Raw genomic sequence first — 17,247 nt, forward strand, 5'->3', positions numbered from 1 at the left:
TTTTTTTACCCATGGAGAGAAAAATTAAAATAAAACTGTACACACAAAATGCTGCACACAAAATTAAATATTGACTTCATTTCTGATTTTTTTTTTCATTTCTGATTTTTATAAAAAAATTAAAAAGTAGATTTACAAGTTTCAGATGAGAGCTGTCTCTGTAACCATGCAGAGAGGTAATACTGTATACATGCAGACTTGATTTTAAAACGTAAATGGACATTACAGAGCACCTGTCCCAAATTAGCAAGCTTGTCCCTTTCTTCCTGGCTGTGGTATTTTAAAACCGGACAAATAGCCACACTATTCCCTAAACACAAAAGTTTCACGAACCAAAAGACCAAACATTTTCAGTATGAATATGTGTACCGTTACAGCTCTAGTTACCATGCTTAAATATCACACAGTTAACATCTAAACGTGCCTCATCATAGCCAGGAGTGAAAAAGAGTTTACGTCAATGGAAAACAGGAGAACAGAAGTGGCTGAATGGATCAATTTACAGTCACTGATTGTTTAACCCATCGGTGGTACCATTTGTCACCAAAAGTGTATAGGAAGAAATATTGATGTATTTCATCAATTATAAATGAAAGTGAAGACTATGTTGATTTCATGTGAACATTTTACATGAATAAGAAATATATGGTTTGTTAATCACATTGTTACATTTTTAGCCTTAATTGCTGCATAAAATGAAGCAAAGAAAAACAAATCTTGGTTTATCATGTAATTTCCGTCCACAATTGTTTTTCTATATTGTTGGCAACTTTCTGTTGGGTTTAACTGACAAACTGAGCAACAGTTTTCATTAATTGCAGTCTTGCAATCAAGACTAAAGTGTATATTTTCACAATTTTTGTGATTAAAAAGACATTCAGTTGGTAAAATACATAGCTGGGAAGATTTTGCCATTGCATGCTCTACCAGTCAAAAGTTTGGAATAATAATCTTTTAAAGGGGTCATATGATGCTTTTTTTAAAGATCATTATTTTGACACAGCTGACCCAGTGCATTGTGATTGGCCGAACACCGCAAGCACTCGTCGGGAGAAAGGAAAACTTGAAATCGCATCATATGACCCATTTAAGTGTTTTTGAATAAAGTCTCTTATGCTCACCAATGACTTTGAACAAAAATACAGTAAAAACAGTGATATATAATATTATAATAATGTAGAATAACCGTTTTCTATTTGAATATATTGTAAAGTGTAATTAATTCCTGTGATGCAAAGCTGAATTTTCATCATCATTACTCCAGGCTTCAGTGTCACATGATCCTTCAGAAATCATTAAAATATGCTGATTCTTAGTTCTTAGTGCAGTCTGGTTGCAATTCAGTTCTGTGACTGAATTGGACATTGTTATGCATGCTAAACCTAGTTTCCTCTGTATTCAAGCAGTGGAATGGATATTGGAAGTAGTTTCTTGTCCTGAATAAAGGAAAACCCCATGAACCAGTTTGACGAGATGTTTGTCCTGAGATCACATTCGGCTTTAGCAAACCCTTCACGTCAAAACGCTAAAGGGATGACGTGCAAATTGTTTCACATTGTAATGAAGATCGTCATACTTCCAGATCTTTAATTCTACTGTACATTAGGCATTCCAGCAGATCTTCATTCTCACTTGAGCTGGGGTTTGCTCATGGCCATTTTATGGTGTTATTTTTGGAGTGTGTGAATGTCACCCTTGACACACACTCCGCGTGCGTGTGTGTATTCATGCAGATGAGTGGGTGAGTCTTTAGCAAGTGGGCCACAACATTTCTCAGACTAAGAGATGTCTCAGTTGCCATGGAGATGGAGGAAAAGGGTCTAGGTATTGGCTATCCTATCCTAAGCTATCCTTGATTCATTTGCGAATATTTCAGTTAAGTTCAGTTAATGTCAACATGATATTAATTGCATGATCACACAACTGCAACACACTCAGGGTTCACTTTATGCATATCTAAATAATTTTGGCCATTACAGGTTATCGGCTATACACAGAAACTCAAAAGATTCTCCTTTATACCACTTGAATAAATAAAAAAAAAAATTAAAAAAAACCTGTCGACCCATCAGTTAATATCCAGTTTCATGGAACTTCATGGAAGTAAAATGGTTTGCAAAGACTTTTCATGTTGACTTGAGTAAGTGTGTATTTCATTTAAGGTCATGACACACACACACACACACACACACACAGACAGAGGATCTTCTCCACATTGAGCTTTATACATTTCTCTAATATTTTGAATGAATAACGCAGTGGCGCATCTTGTGGGTTTAACTGGATAGGATAACAAAAACAAGGACACTTATATCATCATCACCGCATCTCGTGTGCCCTTAAGGCTCCCTTAAGCACACCTAACATTCGATTGCACCGTTTTTGCATTCAAATGCAAATTTTTATTTTAAATTTGACTAATATTCTTTTTTTTATTCACAATCTCCTCATCACAGACAGGCACAACACTCATTTCTAGTGGTCGACTGATATTGGTTTTTTGACAACCGATGCCAATATCTTAGAGAGCAGGGTGGCCAATGGCCGATATAAAGCCAATATATATATATATATATAAGTATATTTTGTTCAAAAGTTTGGGGTCAGTAAAGTTTTTAATAGTTTTATTAGTTCAAAATTGTCAGTTTCAAATAAATGCTGTTTTTTCTGTTCATTAAAGAATCCTGGCAAAAAGTATCCGTTTCCAAAAAAATATCAAGCAGCACAACTGTTTTCAAAATTTATAATAATAAGAAATGTTTCCTGAGCGCTGGACAGAATTTAGGTCTTTGTTCTTTGCGCATGGGCCGGCAGTCAGGATCCACTGACTCAGCAACATCTGCAGATTGAGAGGCATGCTACAGATAATGATCAATGAGGATCTGCTGAAGAAAGCTATTGATTAAAAAGTCGATCTTGGGATTTTAAAACTTGATATCGGAACGTTCAAACGTAGATCACAGTTAATCTGAAAATCATTGTCTTTGCCCCGCTCTAGCTGCATATCAATGCGGTTGGCATTGGCTGTCAGAGTCTCAGGAAAAGCTGCACTCTAGACCTGATTCTGTTCTTTAAAAACACACTGCTACAACACAATCAGCCACTAACTGCAGATTTGGGAAACAGTTGATCCGGAGGCCTGATTTGAGGCTCGTTGGTAATTTGTTCGCTGGGGCTTCTGTGGGTGTGAGTGGGTTGAAGAGGCACAAGACAATCGGAGGCTATGCAGTTTAACCTTTAACAGAGCTAAGAGGGACTTTGAACTGGAACTCAAAGAAGCTAATCCAAGTAGTCACAACCATCTACTAATACTGGACCAGATCCCTTAATCACATGCATACATCACTGTGCACACACATGATTTGATTTTTGTCCAAGGAGTAGGAGTCATTTTATATTATTTTGTTTAAATTGGAATTTAATATTTTTTATAGCAGAATCTGTTGACGCATTTCTACCATTGCAAAGTATATTCAGCCGAGTCCTAATGATATTGTAAGAGGTAATGCATATAGTAAATATTTTGATGACTTCTTTAAATCTGTCCCTAATATTCTAAATGAAGATAAACTAATGGCATTATGTTTTTGGCCCACTGCACTCATTTCCCATGTTAATTACCCCTCACAGCTCTGAAAGAAAGTATACTCGCTCTGAAAACCTCTCCACATCATGCTGAGTATTATATTTCATGTGCTATGTTTGCATTTGTAAGTAATATAATTGACTTTCATCCTAAGTCACCTGCTGAAGTAATCCTCCCGAGCGCCAAATATGCGCTTTCTTTTATGCCGCTTTGGTGAGAACACGTCTGCCAAGAAAAGTAATGTAAAATGTGTGAGCTCAAGCTAGATTTTCTTTCCAGTTTTGCCTGTTAGCATGTCCCAGTTTGGTCCTAATTTACAGAACATTCTTAGAGAAGCTGCCTTGGTTTTTCAGTTAAAGGAATGGTTCACTCAGAATGGTAAATTTGGTCATCATTTACTCTCCAAACATGTGTGACTTTCATTCTTTTGTGGAATATTTTTGAAAAATATCTTGGCCACTCTTTGTAGCATAATAAAAGTGAATGAGGACTGGTGAAGTTTATTCAAAAGTGCAACATTGTATCCTCTAGCTCAAACAGTAGAATGCAATAGCTATGCCAAGGTCATGGGTTCAATTCCCAGGGAATGCATAAGCTCACAATTAAACAATTATACTTTGAATGCAACACAAGTTGCTTTGAATAAAAGTCTCTGCCAAATGCATAAAACATTTTTACATAAAAAAAAAAGATAAATTCCTAGACATTAAAAAATCCAAGAGCTCTTAATGGAACCGAATGTCATGAGAACCAATCATATTTAATGTTTTTATTTTATAATTGTAGAAAATGGTTCTTGATTCTCAAACGTAGTACTTAAGGTGCAAGGTGAAATGCACAGGAAATTGTTACTACTGAGACCTTGTTGTGTTTTCCAATTGCCTTTTTGTAACACGAGTCGGTCTCTAACTGCCACCTCTCTTTTTATCTGTCTGTAGGAGATAAAGATGGCAGCAAAGTGACCACAGTGGTGGCGACCCCTGGACAGGGACCTGACCGGCCGCAGGAGGTCAGCTACACTGACACCAAGGTCATCGGGAATGGCTCTTTTGGCGTGGTCTATCAGGCCAAGCTCTGTGATTCAGGAGAACTGGTGGCCATTAAGAAGGTCCTTCAGGACAAGCGATTTAAGGTAAGAGTGAGACATTCATCCCTTCTCAGTCCCTTGACTGTATGTACTGCTTTTGGCCTTAAGGCTTTTCTTAAGAACATCTCAGACTCTTATCAAAGTGCTTTGGTCTCTGTTCCTATATCCTTATTTATTTATTTTATTATTATAATTTTTTAAATTATAATGTGCTCATACAGGTGTAGTAAGTCTAATACCTAAAGTTTCCTAAATAGATACAATGCTACAGGTTTCAGCGACAAGCAATTTGAACACAAAACTGCTGCTTGAATAACAGCCATTCAGAAGATATCCAATGTTCAATAAACAGTTATGAGAAGCAGGGTTTTGAATCAAAGTTGGTTGGGAAAATGTCCTGTCACTTTGTCATGCCTCCTTATGACAAAAACTCATATTTACATGGAAGATTTCAACACTTGGCACTTGTTGCGTAAGGTTAATACACAGTCTTGGGTTTGGCAAAGCTTTTTCCTAGGAATTGAACCCACAACCTTGGCATAGGGCTGCACAAAAAATAATAATATGACTTAAAATATGACTATGAAATAATAATAATAATTATTATTATTAATTTTATTAAATAATGATATTAAACAAAGTAAGAAATACTACTGTTGAGTATTTAAAGTAAATAATATAGTAATATTTTTTTTATAGTACAGTAGATTTACAGTTAATTTCAAACCAACCGTAATAAATAATCTTTTTTTTTTCTTTCATTTTTTTTTTTCATTGTTTAGCATTTGTGGTGTAATTTAGTGTAATAAATAATCCTTTTTTTTTTGTGAAGTGCTTTTGCCCATTAATGTAAAAAAGGAATGGTAATTGTGCTATAGCATTTTAAAAGAATGGTAATTGTAGCATAGGTATATATCCAAATAATTTCCTGGTGATGATGTGAGAAACAGATTTGGACCTAGTTGTAAAGACAATTCAATTGGAATTCAATTGTTTTGGGCCCCACTAGACCTGAGGGCCCCTAATATTATTCCCACCATATTAGCAACAGCACTGCATCCGATGAGTGTAGACTTTGCTGTTTAATCTGGAGTTGAAGCGCACCTTAGTAAGAAGGAAGGGGACTTTGTGCTGATAGATGACAGACATCATCTCTTTAATATATTGCCGCAGAAAAGTATGATTGACTGGAGAAGGATGTCACTTTTCCTGTGCAGCGACACATAAATGCTGTCGTGCTGAGAGTGACTGTAAGATCAGATGGTGGTGTAAATTAAATTTAGGTCACTCATGTCAACGAGCGGTTTCTGTTAGTGAGAATAAATTAACCTCGTCTCATCATGACAGTGACCAGCGTGGATGAGCCATGTCCATCAGAGAGCTGTAGTGCATCCATGTGGTATGTGTGAGACAGAATATGGTCACATATGAAGGACAGCATGTGAACAGTGACCTGACAGAGATATTGACACTGTGTTCTGGTGTGTGTGTGTGTGTGTGTGTGTGTGTGTGTTTTGTTTGTGAAGCTGTGTGCCCTTTCCATTGGCACTTTGTTGGGTCTTCTAGGGTGATAGTGCTGCCTGTATTGGCAACATTTTAAGCATTTTAAGTCATCATTGGCACATTTCCAACAGGAAGGTTGTTCCAGAAGGTACAGGCATAATTATACTTCCTTCTGTAATGGCTTCTGAGCAAATTCTATGTATTTTGAAGTAGAAGTCCAGGGCAAAAATCCATCAAACACAGCAGATGAACCTAGTGCAATGTCAGTTCTAAATATATAATTCATTCAATAACAAGAAGTATGCATAGAAATGTTAAATCAATGGAACCCCTAAGGAGACATAACAGTTTTGTGCTCCACTAAGGAGACATAAACATTTTGCGTTCACCTGAGAAAAGTGCATTTTTCATTGAAGTAGTGGGTTTTTTTACATTATAAATGTCCCTCTAATTACTAATAGACTATTGTACCCAATATTTGTGTATTATATATTTTTATTTTTTGTATATATTTTATTATATATTTGTATTAAGTCTGCATCAAGTCAAAATTGACCCTACTTTGTTAGAGCACATTAAAACATCGTAGTTTTTCATCGTAGTCTTTACAAGGATGTGCACTAAAACACATCTGCCTCTGTTTTTCCTCATTCAATAATCCGTTTTACTCAGAAATACGTCACAATACTGAAGTAAATTTGGTTGTAACGTCCAGTTCATACAAACTTTAAAGTACTCAGCTGTTATCTTAGCAACATGCTAACACCAACCTCTGTTGAAATCAGTCACTAGTCAAAAAACAATATGTCATCCTCACTAATATTTAGAGAGTTTTTTTTTCTCTAAGCTGCCACCTGTTGTTTTCGGAAAATAGTGCAAAACCCGTTAAGTATAAACACCTGTCAAGCGCTATGAGGTGTGTGCATCATCTATGAAGCTTCACGTGATACTCTTGCTGTTATTTCTGTCATTTCTTTCCACCTTCCTTTCAATGGAGTTTGCTCCCTCGCTTGCTCAAAGCTTTTCCTAGCGAGGATCTGTATGTGTGAAGTGTGTCAGCATCTGTAGGGGGTGTTTATCTGTGTGACCTTTACCCTGCAACAAACACACACACATACATGATAATAGCATGTGAGAACAGTCCTACTATTCATATCTCACAAGCACAAGCTTCTTACTTTGACATTAGTGGATATTTGTATTATTAGTTAGTATGTATAAAAAAAATAAAGAAAAACCTAGATATGTATGTGTATATATATATATATATATATATATAGGTGTGTGGGTTATACTTCCGAAACTGTGTTATATTTTACATTAATTTGTGCATACATGATACATCCATATGCTGATTTTGTCAGCAGAAGCCAGTAATCCAGCACTGCTGTTTTTAGGTTACTCAGATGCTTGTGTAATGTAGTAGTGCAGCTGAAGTTATGTAATTGGGGCTTTTCAGAGGAATCAATCATTTTCCATGAAGTGATTGTGTACTTGGCCGTGTGCATGAAGCAAAGGTACTGTTTGCTTTATCCTTAACCAAGTATATAACTGTATTAGAAGGCTGTGTGCAATAAACAGTAGCTAAGATATTCTATCTTTGCTTATTCTAAGTGTGATATTATTCGTTCTCAATATTTTTGGTTTCTCTAAAATAACTTCAAATGGTTTCATTTAAATCAGAGAAACCATCATTTTAGCCTAACAGCCATTGTATACAAGTAGATTCAAAATTTGTAATGTTTGAGACCTGATTTCAACTGTCAACTGATTTGGCTGAAGTGGATGAAGTTGTGTGTGTAAATCAGCGGCCTGATGAGAGTGACTGTATGCAGAGTTGGCAGTGACTCGTGTGTTCACAAATTACCACACACCGTGTGATTGTGATGGAGTTACAGGCTAATAGAGTCACACACACACACACACACACACACACACACACACACACACACACACACACACACACTCAAGTTTGGAATAACAGCATTGCTGCATACAGCTGATGTCATCGCATGCTGTTGTTGCGGGTCCATGCTCGGCTCCAGCAGATAATCTCAAGTTTGATTCCGCACCCCTCCCTCTGTCTCCGCAGGTTACTTTTCACAACTTCATTGTCACAATACCAAAATTCAGTACCCGATAACATTACCAATAATTTCACAATTATTTATACTACAGCAAAAACGAACATTAAACTCACAACTTTAAATTTTATAACTTAAAAAATTATAGTAATATAAAGTTTACTATCAAATTAGAACATGCTTTCACATATTTACTAATTATGTACACATTGCTTAAGTTTTTTGAAGTGATTATTCAAGTAAGCAGAAAGTAACTGATAACTAAAATAAATTAAATAATTAAATTAAGAGCACTTTTCTTGTCAATAATATACAGCAGCAAATCTATGAGGCTGCATTTGCTGTATACTGTATGACTACAAGATTTTTTATTTATTTATTTATTTATTTTTTACACATATGTTCTTAAAATGTGCGTGAATTTGTCTGCAAGATGCATTGCAAGAGATGTGAAGAATACAGGCTGCTGTCCAAAGGCAATGTATCCAGAGAGAAACGAAAAATGCATTATATTATAATTACTGTGACAATGCATTGATTTAAATTATGTCATCTATAGCAGTTTATACAGATTCCTTTCATACTAATTGCAAACCATCCCAAAGTGACTTTAACTCAAACCACCTTTTCAAGTGGACTTCATTTTGTCAGACCGCTTCACACCAACCAAACAAACCAAACTTTAATGTCAAACAGACACTGAATGTATATGCCCTGCTGTTTTCCAAAGTGACTGTGGCCTTGACTAAACAAATCCTCAAAAGCCTTAAAGTTGTATCAGATATGAAGTCTTCCTGTGTTTAATGCCTTGCCGTCATCTTCTGCTGCTCACATTGTAAATAGAGGAAGCATCTCTCTCAGATGCACGTACAATGTGGGTGGTGCTTTAAATAAAATTGTTGATTAGCCAGTTTCTCTCATGGAAGCCGCCAGATGACACTGGTTGTCATGGTTACGGGCCATTTCAGTAGCTCTATTTTGGTCTATTATTCTGGTCAGATGTGGGTCGGAAACTGACCCGAGTCCTCTAAGCGAGAACTCTCGAGAACTTTATTTGTTGCTGTGTATGTGTTTTATTTGAATTGCACTTCACATGTATCAGTCATTCTTACAGTTCTATTTCAGCAGTTTATTGTTGGAATAAATTAATGAATAAATCAATCAGTTCATGACCAATTGGAGAAAATTGTTTTTGCTGGATCACAAGGCTTCAAAGGGACGTCAGTGATCCCATATGTGACCCTGGACCACAAAACCAGTCATAAGGGTCAATTTTTTGAAATTGAGATTTATACATCATCTGAAAGCTGAATAAATAAGCTTTCCCTTGATGTATGGTTTGTTAGGACAATATTTGGCCGAACTATTTGAAAATCTGGAATCTGAGGGTGCAAAAATAATCGAAATATTGAGAAAATCGCCTTTAAAGTTGTCCAGATGAATTCTATAGCAACGCATATTTCTACAAATAATATATGTTTGATATGTTTATGAAAAGTAAAGTAGGAAAGTAAGAAATTGACAAAATATCTTCATGGAACATGATCTTTACTTAATATCCTAATGATTTTTGGCATAAAAGAAAAATCGATAATTTTGACCCATACTAAGTTTTGTTGGCTATTGCTACAAATATACCCGTCCAGGGTCACATATGGCATTTTTGCAGTTTTTACACTTTGAAATGAGCGTGGGGGATTTAAATGTTTAAAGGTGGTAAACTGAGCTCAGAGTACTGCTGTTGCTGAGTACTACACTCTGTTAGCAGCTGAATATATTTTTTAACTTAAAGGAGACACAATATGTAATATAAGTCTCTGGTGTCCCCAGAATGTGTCTGTGAAGTTTCAGCTCAAAATACCCCACAGATCATTTATTATATCATTTTGAAAATGCCTATTTTGAGTGGAAGCAGAAACACGCTGTTTTTCGTGCCTGTCTTTTTAAATGCAAATGAGCTGCTGCTCCCCGCCCTGTTTTCCAGAATAGAGCTGCGCCATTACAGCTTGGACCTGCTAAAAACATCTGTTTTGGTTCTGATTATCATGTTTATCAGGCTGAAATCATGCGTTTTTAATCATGTTAGTTTAAACTTCTGATACTTGGTTTTCTGAGTGCACACGTTCAGAAAGCGGCTGTCACAGCATGTGAGTAGCCTACTAAACTAAGTTCTAGGGGAGCAAAATCGGACGCGCTTGTTTTTTCAGACGTTTACAGAAAAAGGCTTACCAAAGCAAAGTTACTGGGTTAATCCTGTTCACGTTTCCTTGGTTGGTAGATGCACCGGGGACCTGATTATAGCACTTAAAACCTGGAAAAGTCAGCTTTTCATGATATGTCACCTTTAAATTGTTTTCTTGTTTGTGTTTCTTGCAGAACCGTGAGCTTCAGATCATGAGAAAACTGGACCACTGCAACATTGTGCGTCTGCGTTACTTCTTCTATTCCAGTGGAGATAAGGCAAGTGTCTCTGCTATATCACTTTATTTTTTATTTTATCTCCCGCTACATCATGGTGTGTTTTTATTAGGGATGCACCGATACCGATACTGGTATCGGTATCGGGCCCGATACTCTATTAAAGTTGGTAAGTTCTATTCATTTTCGTGAATCAGTTTAAACTGTATGTTAAAATATTTTACTAAAAATATCTGTAGGTTTATTAGTATATATAGCAATATTACTAAATGCAAATAAAAGATATAAATGTAAAATAATGAGAAAACTATTTTAATTAGATTTTGCTATATTTTGAGTATTTCATTAGATATTTTCAAAGTACTTTCAGAGAAAATACATAAATATCAAGATAATCACTACGGTTCAAAAGTTTGTGGTCAGTAAAATTTTTATATGTTTTTGAAAGAAGTCTCTTATGCTCAGTAAGACATTTTTTTTTTTTAAAAACAGTAAGAACAGTATAACCTCCTGAGACCCTGCATATGAGGACATTATATTTTAGTGAATTTCTCTGAGACTATACATGCCACAGTTTTAAGTCTGGATGTCCTGTACAGAGCACATTCAGGGCTTTTCAGAGATACTATGTAGCATCACTTATAAATGAAATATCATTTTTTATTTTAATTTTTTTAACATTTTTTTATGCTCTAAACAATGTAACGACATGAAAAAATACTAATGTTTTCCTAACATTTTTTACCGGGTCTCAGGAGATTAAAATAATTTGTTTAAAAATGTAATTTATTCCTGTGATGCAAAGCTGAATTTTCAATATCATTGCTCCAGTTTTCAGTGTCACATGATAAAACTTTCTAATATGCTGATTTGCTGCTCAACAAACATTTCTTATTATTATCAATGTTGAAGACAGTATTTTTTGTGGAAACCTTTTTTTTTCTCCAGGAAACCTTTTTCTTCAGGATGCTTTGTTCAAAAAGAAAGTTCAAAGAACAGCATTTATTTGAAATATAAATCTTTTACATTATAAATGTCTTTACTGTGTCTTTTGATCAATTTAATGCATCCTTGCTGAATAAAAGTATTTATTTTACTTAAAAAAAAAAACTTTTTAAGGTATATGTATTTAATATAATCAATTAGGTAATAATAATATTATAATATATATTTTATATTCTAATAATAATATTTTTTTGACTATATCACCCAGCCCATCTACATCGGTCATGCTTCTCTGTGTTTGTTAATCTCTAATGGAGCCCAGATGCTGACCTGTGAGAAATCGACTCTGAGAACTTGTGCCTATGTGATTATCTGCTTTATCTGCTAGGCATATATAGACCTAACACACTCTGACTGAGATATTAAGACACACACACATAAATACTGTCAACGCTACAGCATCGCCTAACCACCAACCACACATCTACCTCTCTGTCTTTCTTGGTCTCGATTATATCACACATCGTACGCACAGACCCTCTCGACCTCTCTCCCACACCCATGACTTTGCAAAAACGCCTGACCACCCTTTTTTTCTTCTCTGAGAAACACGCTTTCGAAATATCAGTAGCTGGTTTCCGCTCACACGCCCACACGCACGCCCCAGCCCCTCTGTAATCACAGAGTACTGGGGTAAAGGCTGACAGGGAGTGCATGGAGAACAGGTCTATAAAATAATAAAAATCTCTAAGAAACTAGAACAAGGGCTGAAGGGGAGGGAAGAGAGAGAGAGATCTGTAGACAGACGGCCGTGTCCATGTCGCTAATGATATGGCAACAGCCCAGTAACTGAGAACAAACACTTGACATTTGACCATCATCACTTTTATGTTAGAGGTGAAGTGTGTAATTTTTTGATGTTAAAGTGCTTTCTCTTTTCTGAGCTTAAAGGTGAAGTTTCTGTAATTTCTTTTAATTAATTTGTAATTTCTGTGTCACTAGCTGTGCTGAACTGGTGCGTTTTATCAAAAGCATCGTTAACCAACTATGGTCGCTATGTTTTCCGAAACCATAGTTTCAACAAACATTAGCAAACAACATCACAAAGTTGTATGGTTGGAACCAAAACTCTTGACCTGTGGTTAGAAGCATAGTTTCTTACTAAAATGACATTTGGACTTCATGCTCATGCTCTTAGCTGCAGTACATACAATATTAACGTGATATAAAAGATGAATCATTGTCTGGCTATCTGATATTTTGGTATGGAGATAGGATCATGATTTTTTTTAGAAGTATTACAGCACACCATGAGCATATATTAGCACTGTTTCTTGATTGCTTTTGGCATCTGATCGAGAAATTATGACACAGAAATGATGACGTGTGATGTCATAACAGCGCACATCTTTCATTCTATTTAAATATACATTGTAAAAAAAAATGTTTTTTCAAATGCTAACTGTCATTAAACTCTAGATGGTTCGTTAACGTAAACTGATGATATTCACAGCATTAAACTACTTGGCACAAGCTGATTGGTTCATGTTGCATACAGAGCCAATGAGTTTACTGCTTTACTTTTAAATAGCTGGTTAGCATTCACTAGAGCATTTCGCAGCGTGCTTTCAGAGTTCCTCCACCCTCCCCAGCTCCACCTTGTAGCGTCTGGACCAATCAAACACACAATTTTTCATTTGATTTAACAAATCAGTTATTCATTAGATTAACAAATCGTCATATGATTAATTATTCATATTTCCCCATGAGCTGATTCGCAACAACCTGTATAGACCTGCTACGGTTTATTATATGTGCTACTTGTGCAGCAGCGGTATGTCTTAAATACTCATAGCACCGTATCGGCATATGTATTGGAAGTAGCAAGTTCCTACTTGCTTTGCAGCAGTAGCAGCAGCAATAATCTACAACATCAGCAATAACCAACAACAGCAGCAATTCAGCAGCGACCAAATACATTAACATTGTCACATCCTTTACCATGCTAAAATCTTCCAAGAGTTGTCATGATAGAACTTAAAAAAGTAAGAGTTTGCCTTAAAATTTTAAGTTTAGTCAAATTGAAATGTGAAGTACTAAGTGACAACTTGGATATTTGAGTTGACTAAACTTAAAATTTTAAGGCAGCACGAACACTTCATTTTTTAAGTTGAAACAGTTTTTATTTTTATTTTATTTTATTTTTTTTACAGTGCATATACATTTCATTCTATACATTTTAGTGTTGACAATCAGCACTTGTGTGTAAAAGTGTGCATACGTACATAAATATGTAAGACCTGGGACACTAGACGTTTTTCAAAAAACTGATTTTAAAACCATGGGAGACCACAGACATGAAGACAGTTTCAAACGATTTTTAGCCTTATAATCCTCTGAACGCGCACAGTAGATGATTCGGCCAGACCGCGAGACCACACACTTGTTGACTGTAGGAACGATTTCGCAGTGACACGAGATCTCACGGAGACTCATGAAATCAAACGTGACTGGAGAAGAAAAACACATGGAGGACAATCAACGTTGTCAGGTGGCTCTCCTGGCGCACGTTCTGTTGTACAGTGAAAATCACAATAGAAAAAAAAAAGAATATGGGTGATGTTCTTTCTCAGCACTCTACTTTAGTGGCATGTTTGTGGCTGCCAAGCCCAAGTTTCAGCTATAGAAACACGCAACATCCAGTAGGTGACGCTCGCCTTCATTGGCTATCACGGGTATCACGTCAGAGGCAGTTAAACGTGTTTGATATTTACGATTTGAGTTCGGGGACACTCCATCTCGATCGGGAGCAGTTAAATAATCATAATGACACCACAGAATAGAGGATTTATTGGACAAAAAAAAGTGTGTGTGTGGCCAGCCTAAGGAAATCCCTGAGTATGATGTTATAAGGGAACCCACAATGAATCAAACATAATTTATTTTGTGGTACTTGATAATGAGCTCTAATAATATGACATTATTTGCGATCTCTAATTGATTAGGTGGTTATTAAACATAATTTAGAGAGGAGTACGCCCATTTAATCTTCTGATTAATATACCAGGATATAAAAGCTGCCTCTCACCTCTTCCTGTCGTGAGTTCTTTCAGCATCCCACCTCCTCCCCTTCTCCTCCTTCACGTATGTTGCCTATGTAACATCATTAACAACAAATCTGTATTGTTGACCCAGTGTGGTTGAAACGAGGAAGCGATCACGTTATTAATGTTTCAGGAAATAGTTGTGAACTCAGTATTTACGGTCCTTTCACACCAGACGCGAACATTTGCTCCACCAAAAAATCATGGTTTTTCTGTGAGTGTGTTTTTTTTCCTTCGTTGAGTAATGAAAATACACCAGCACCTGTGATCAGACATTCTGTTCTACATTATTTTGTCAAGTTGTGATGTTGTTTGGCAACTGTAAACATTCTGCAGTAAAGAGCTGTTCACACTAGTGTTGTCACGGTACCAAAATTTCAGTATTCTGTACCGATACCAGTGAAAATCCACGGTTCTCGGTACCAATTTCGGTACCAAAGCAAAACACAAAAACATGCTAATTGAACAACATTTTTATTAATAACGTTAAACAAAAATTAAATGTACAAAACCAATGCCATTCTTTATACTTATTTAAAATTGTTTCACGTTTTTCCACAAGTAATAAAAGTATGAAAAAAGTAAACAAGTTTCACCCAAAAGTTTAGTCAGTTCTGCTGCCACCGAAAAACATCTCGAAATACCGGGTCTTTTGACAACACTAGTTCACACCAAGGACAATAACTATGTCCATGATGTTTTACAAATCACTTTAACTAAGGGTGTGAAATAGTGAAGTGGCCACCACAATTATGACGATAAAAACACAGATTCAGAGCGTTTTTTTTAAGCTGATGAGCAATAAAAATATTGACAGCCAAAAAACATCAGAATCCACCAGGCTTTAAAGAGCACAAGCATTTAACGCGGCAGAGGACAAAAATCAAGCGTAGCGTTAGTTCTGGCAGGTCACGTTAGTCAAGCTCGTATCAGCTGACTCTCAGCTGATCCCCATCTACCTATGGGAATACCACACCTATCTAAGCATTCATATATAAGGTCCCTCAGTATTATCAGCAGCTTTCGCATTGCTCAATAGCTAATTACCCTCCTCCATCCCCAGATCCTCCTCTGTCAGTCAGCATTCAGCCTTCTGATTCTCCTTTGAATCAGACTAATTCTAAAATGTGTACATAACATTATTTAACTTTAACGATATCTGCAATACATTTATGTTGGTTCTGTTCTGTTTACCTTGGCGGGGGGTTATCGCTGCTCTCATCCATGCTAGGCTGCATGGAGGCACAGGGAGTTGTTGCCCAGAACAGAACCATACCGCCAATCCAAACTGTATGATAATTTTCAGTCATCTTTGATGATAGTGGTCCTGACAGAATTGCAGCTTGCACTTATAATAAACAGAACATTATCGTCTGTTGGTGTAGACTCTAATATAGTTAGCATTCTTAGTGTGAATAAGGTTTTATATAGCATCTACACAAGACAAAATTGGAGCATTGCAGCTAAAACACTGCCATTATGATCACTGAAGCTGTCTACGCTGTAAACTTCTGTCTTCAACACAGTCGCTCTACAGTGCTATAAATGTTTCAGCACAATCTCCACCAGTGACACATTTCTACCATCGCATGGTGTGCACCATCATGCCGCCCAGCTGTCAGTCTGTAGACTGGCTAGCTTCTCCCTACTGTAATTTTAGCATCTGCTCTGTGTTTTTTGTCTAGTGTAAACCACCATGAAATCAGAGCCCAGAGCGTCTCATGGAGAGATAAAACACAAAGATAGAGAGAGGAGGATGACATAGGCCAGGAGAGAGAGAAGGAGATTAAAATCAAGCTTTAAAAGAGACTGTTCCTACATAGATGAGGTGGCGTCATGTCTGGATGTGATCTACTCTCTCTACAAACAACTTCCACTTCTGCTAAGTGGCATGATTAGTAGTAGTATTGTTGTACAAAGCGGACAGTACTCTGCTCTGGGGCCCAACCTCAGACCTAATCATGAGGATTAGGCTAATCATCCCATATAGAAAGCATCACAAGTAAAATTAATCATGTTTATAAAGATAAACATGGGTTTATTATAGCCCACTTACAATTTACTTTTCAGAGATCATTACAAATAAATTATTAAATGCTAAAAAATTTAAATGAACAAACTTGGCATTTCATTTGCAACCATGTGAAAACAGGGGGTGCTGCAGCCCCCTCAGCACCCCTACTTCCCGCGTCCCTGAAGAGCACATAAAACGTTTGGCAATATAGTCTCTTTATAGATTTTTTTAAATTCTTTTATTATTTTATTGATAATTTTTAGTTTTGAATGATTTATATTTATAATCGACTTTTCTCTCACGTTATGCAAAGTATTGGGTATAATTTTGAGTGAAAAAAGAAGGCAGCATCATTATTCTGAATGCTTTTTGGAATAGCCTTCATGTCTGGAGTGCTTTTGATGCTTTAAAATGCTGCCTACATAATGGGTCACTAGGTTTTCCAACAGAAATGTGTGTGTGTGTGTATGTGTGTATGTGTGTGTGTGTGTGTGTGTGTGTGTGTG

The 17,247-nt window shown here is 36.3% G+C and overlaps 1 protein-coding gene across 1 annotated transcript in view; it reads left to right on the forward strand.

Moving 5' to 3' along the window:
* The first annotated feature begins 3,879 nt into the window (after positions 1 to 3,879).
* The window catches only part of LOC107703010 (glycogen synthase kinase-3 beta-like), a 26,636-nt gene continuing 13,268 nt past the window's right edge, over positions 3,880 to 17,247 (forward strand). Inside the window, exons 1-3 of the mRNA XM_016505501.1 lie at positions 3,880 to 3,964; positions 4,525 to 4,718; positions 10,637 to 10,720. Of these exons, the coding sequence (XP_016360987.1) occupies positions 3,880 to 3,964; positions 4,525 to 4,718; positions 10,637 to 10,720 (363 nt within the window). The remainder of the gene's footprint in view (positions 3,965 to 4,524; positions 4,719 to 10,636; positions 10,721 to 17,247) is intronic.

The sequence above is a fragment of the Sinocyclocheilus anshuiensis genome, unplaced genomic scaffold (assembly GCF_001515605.1).
Source record: "Sinocyclocheilus anshuiensis isolate Anshui unplaced genomic scaffold, SAMN03320099.WGS_v1.1 scaffold1094, whole genome shotgun sequence".
Lineage (NCBI taxonomy): Eukaryota > Metazoa > Chordata > Actinopteri > Cypriniformes > Cyprinidae > Sinocyclocheilus > Sinocyclocheilus anshuiensis.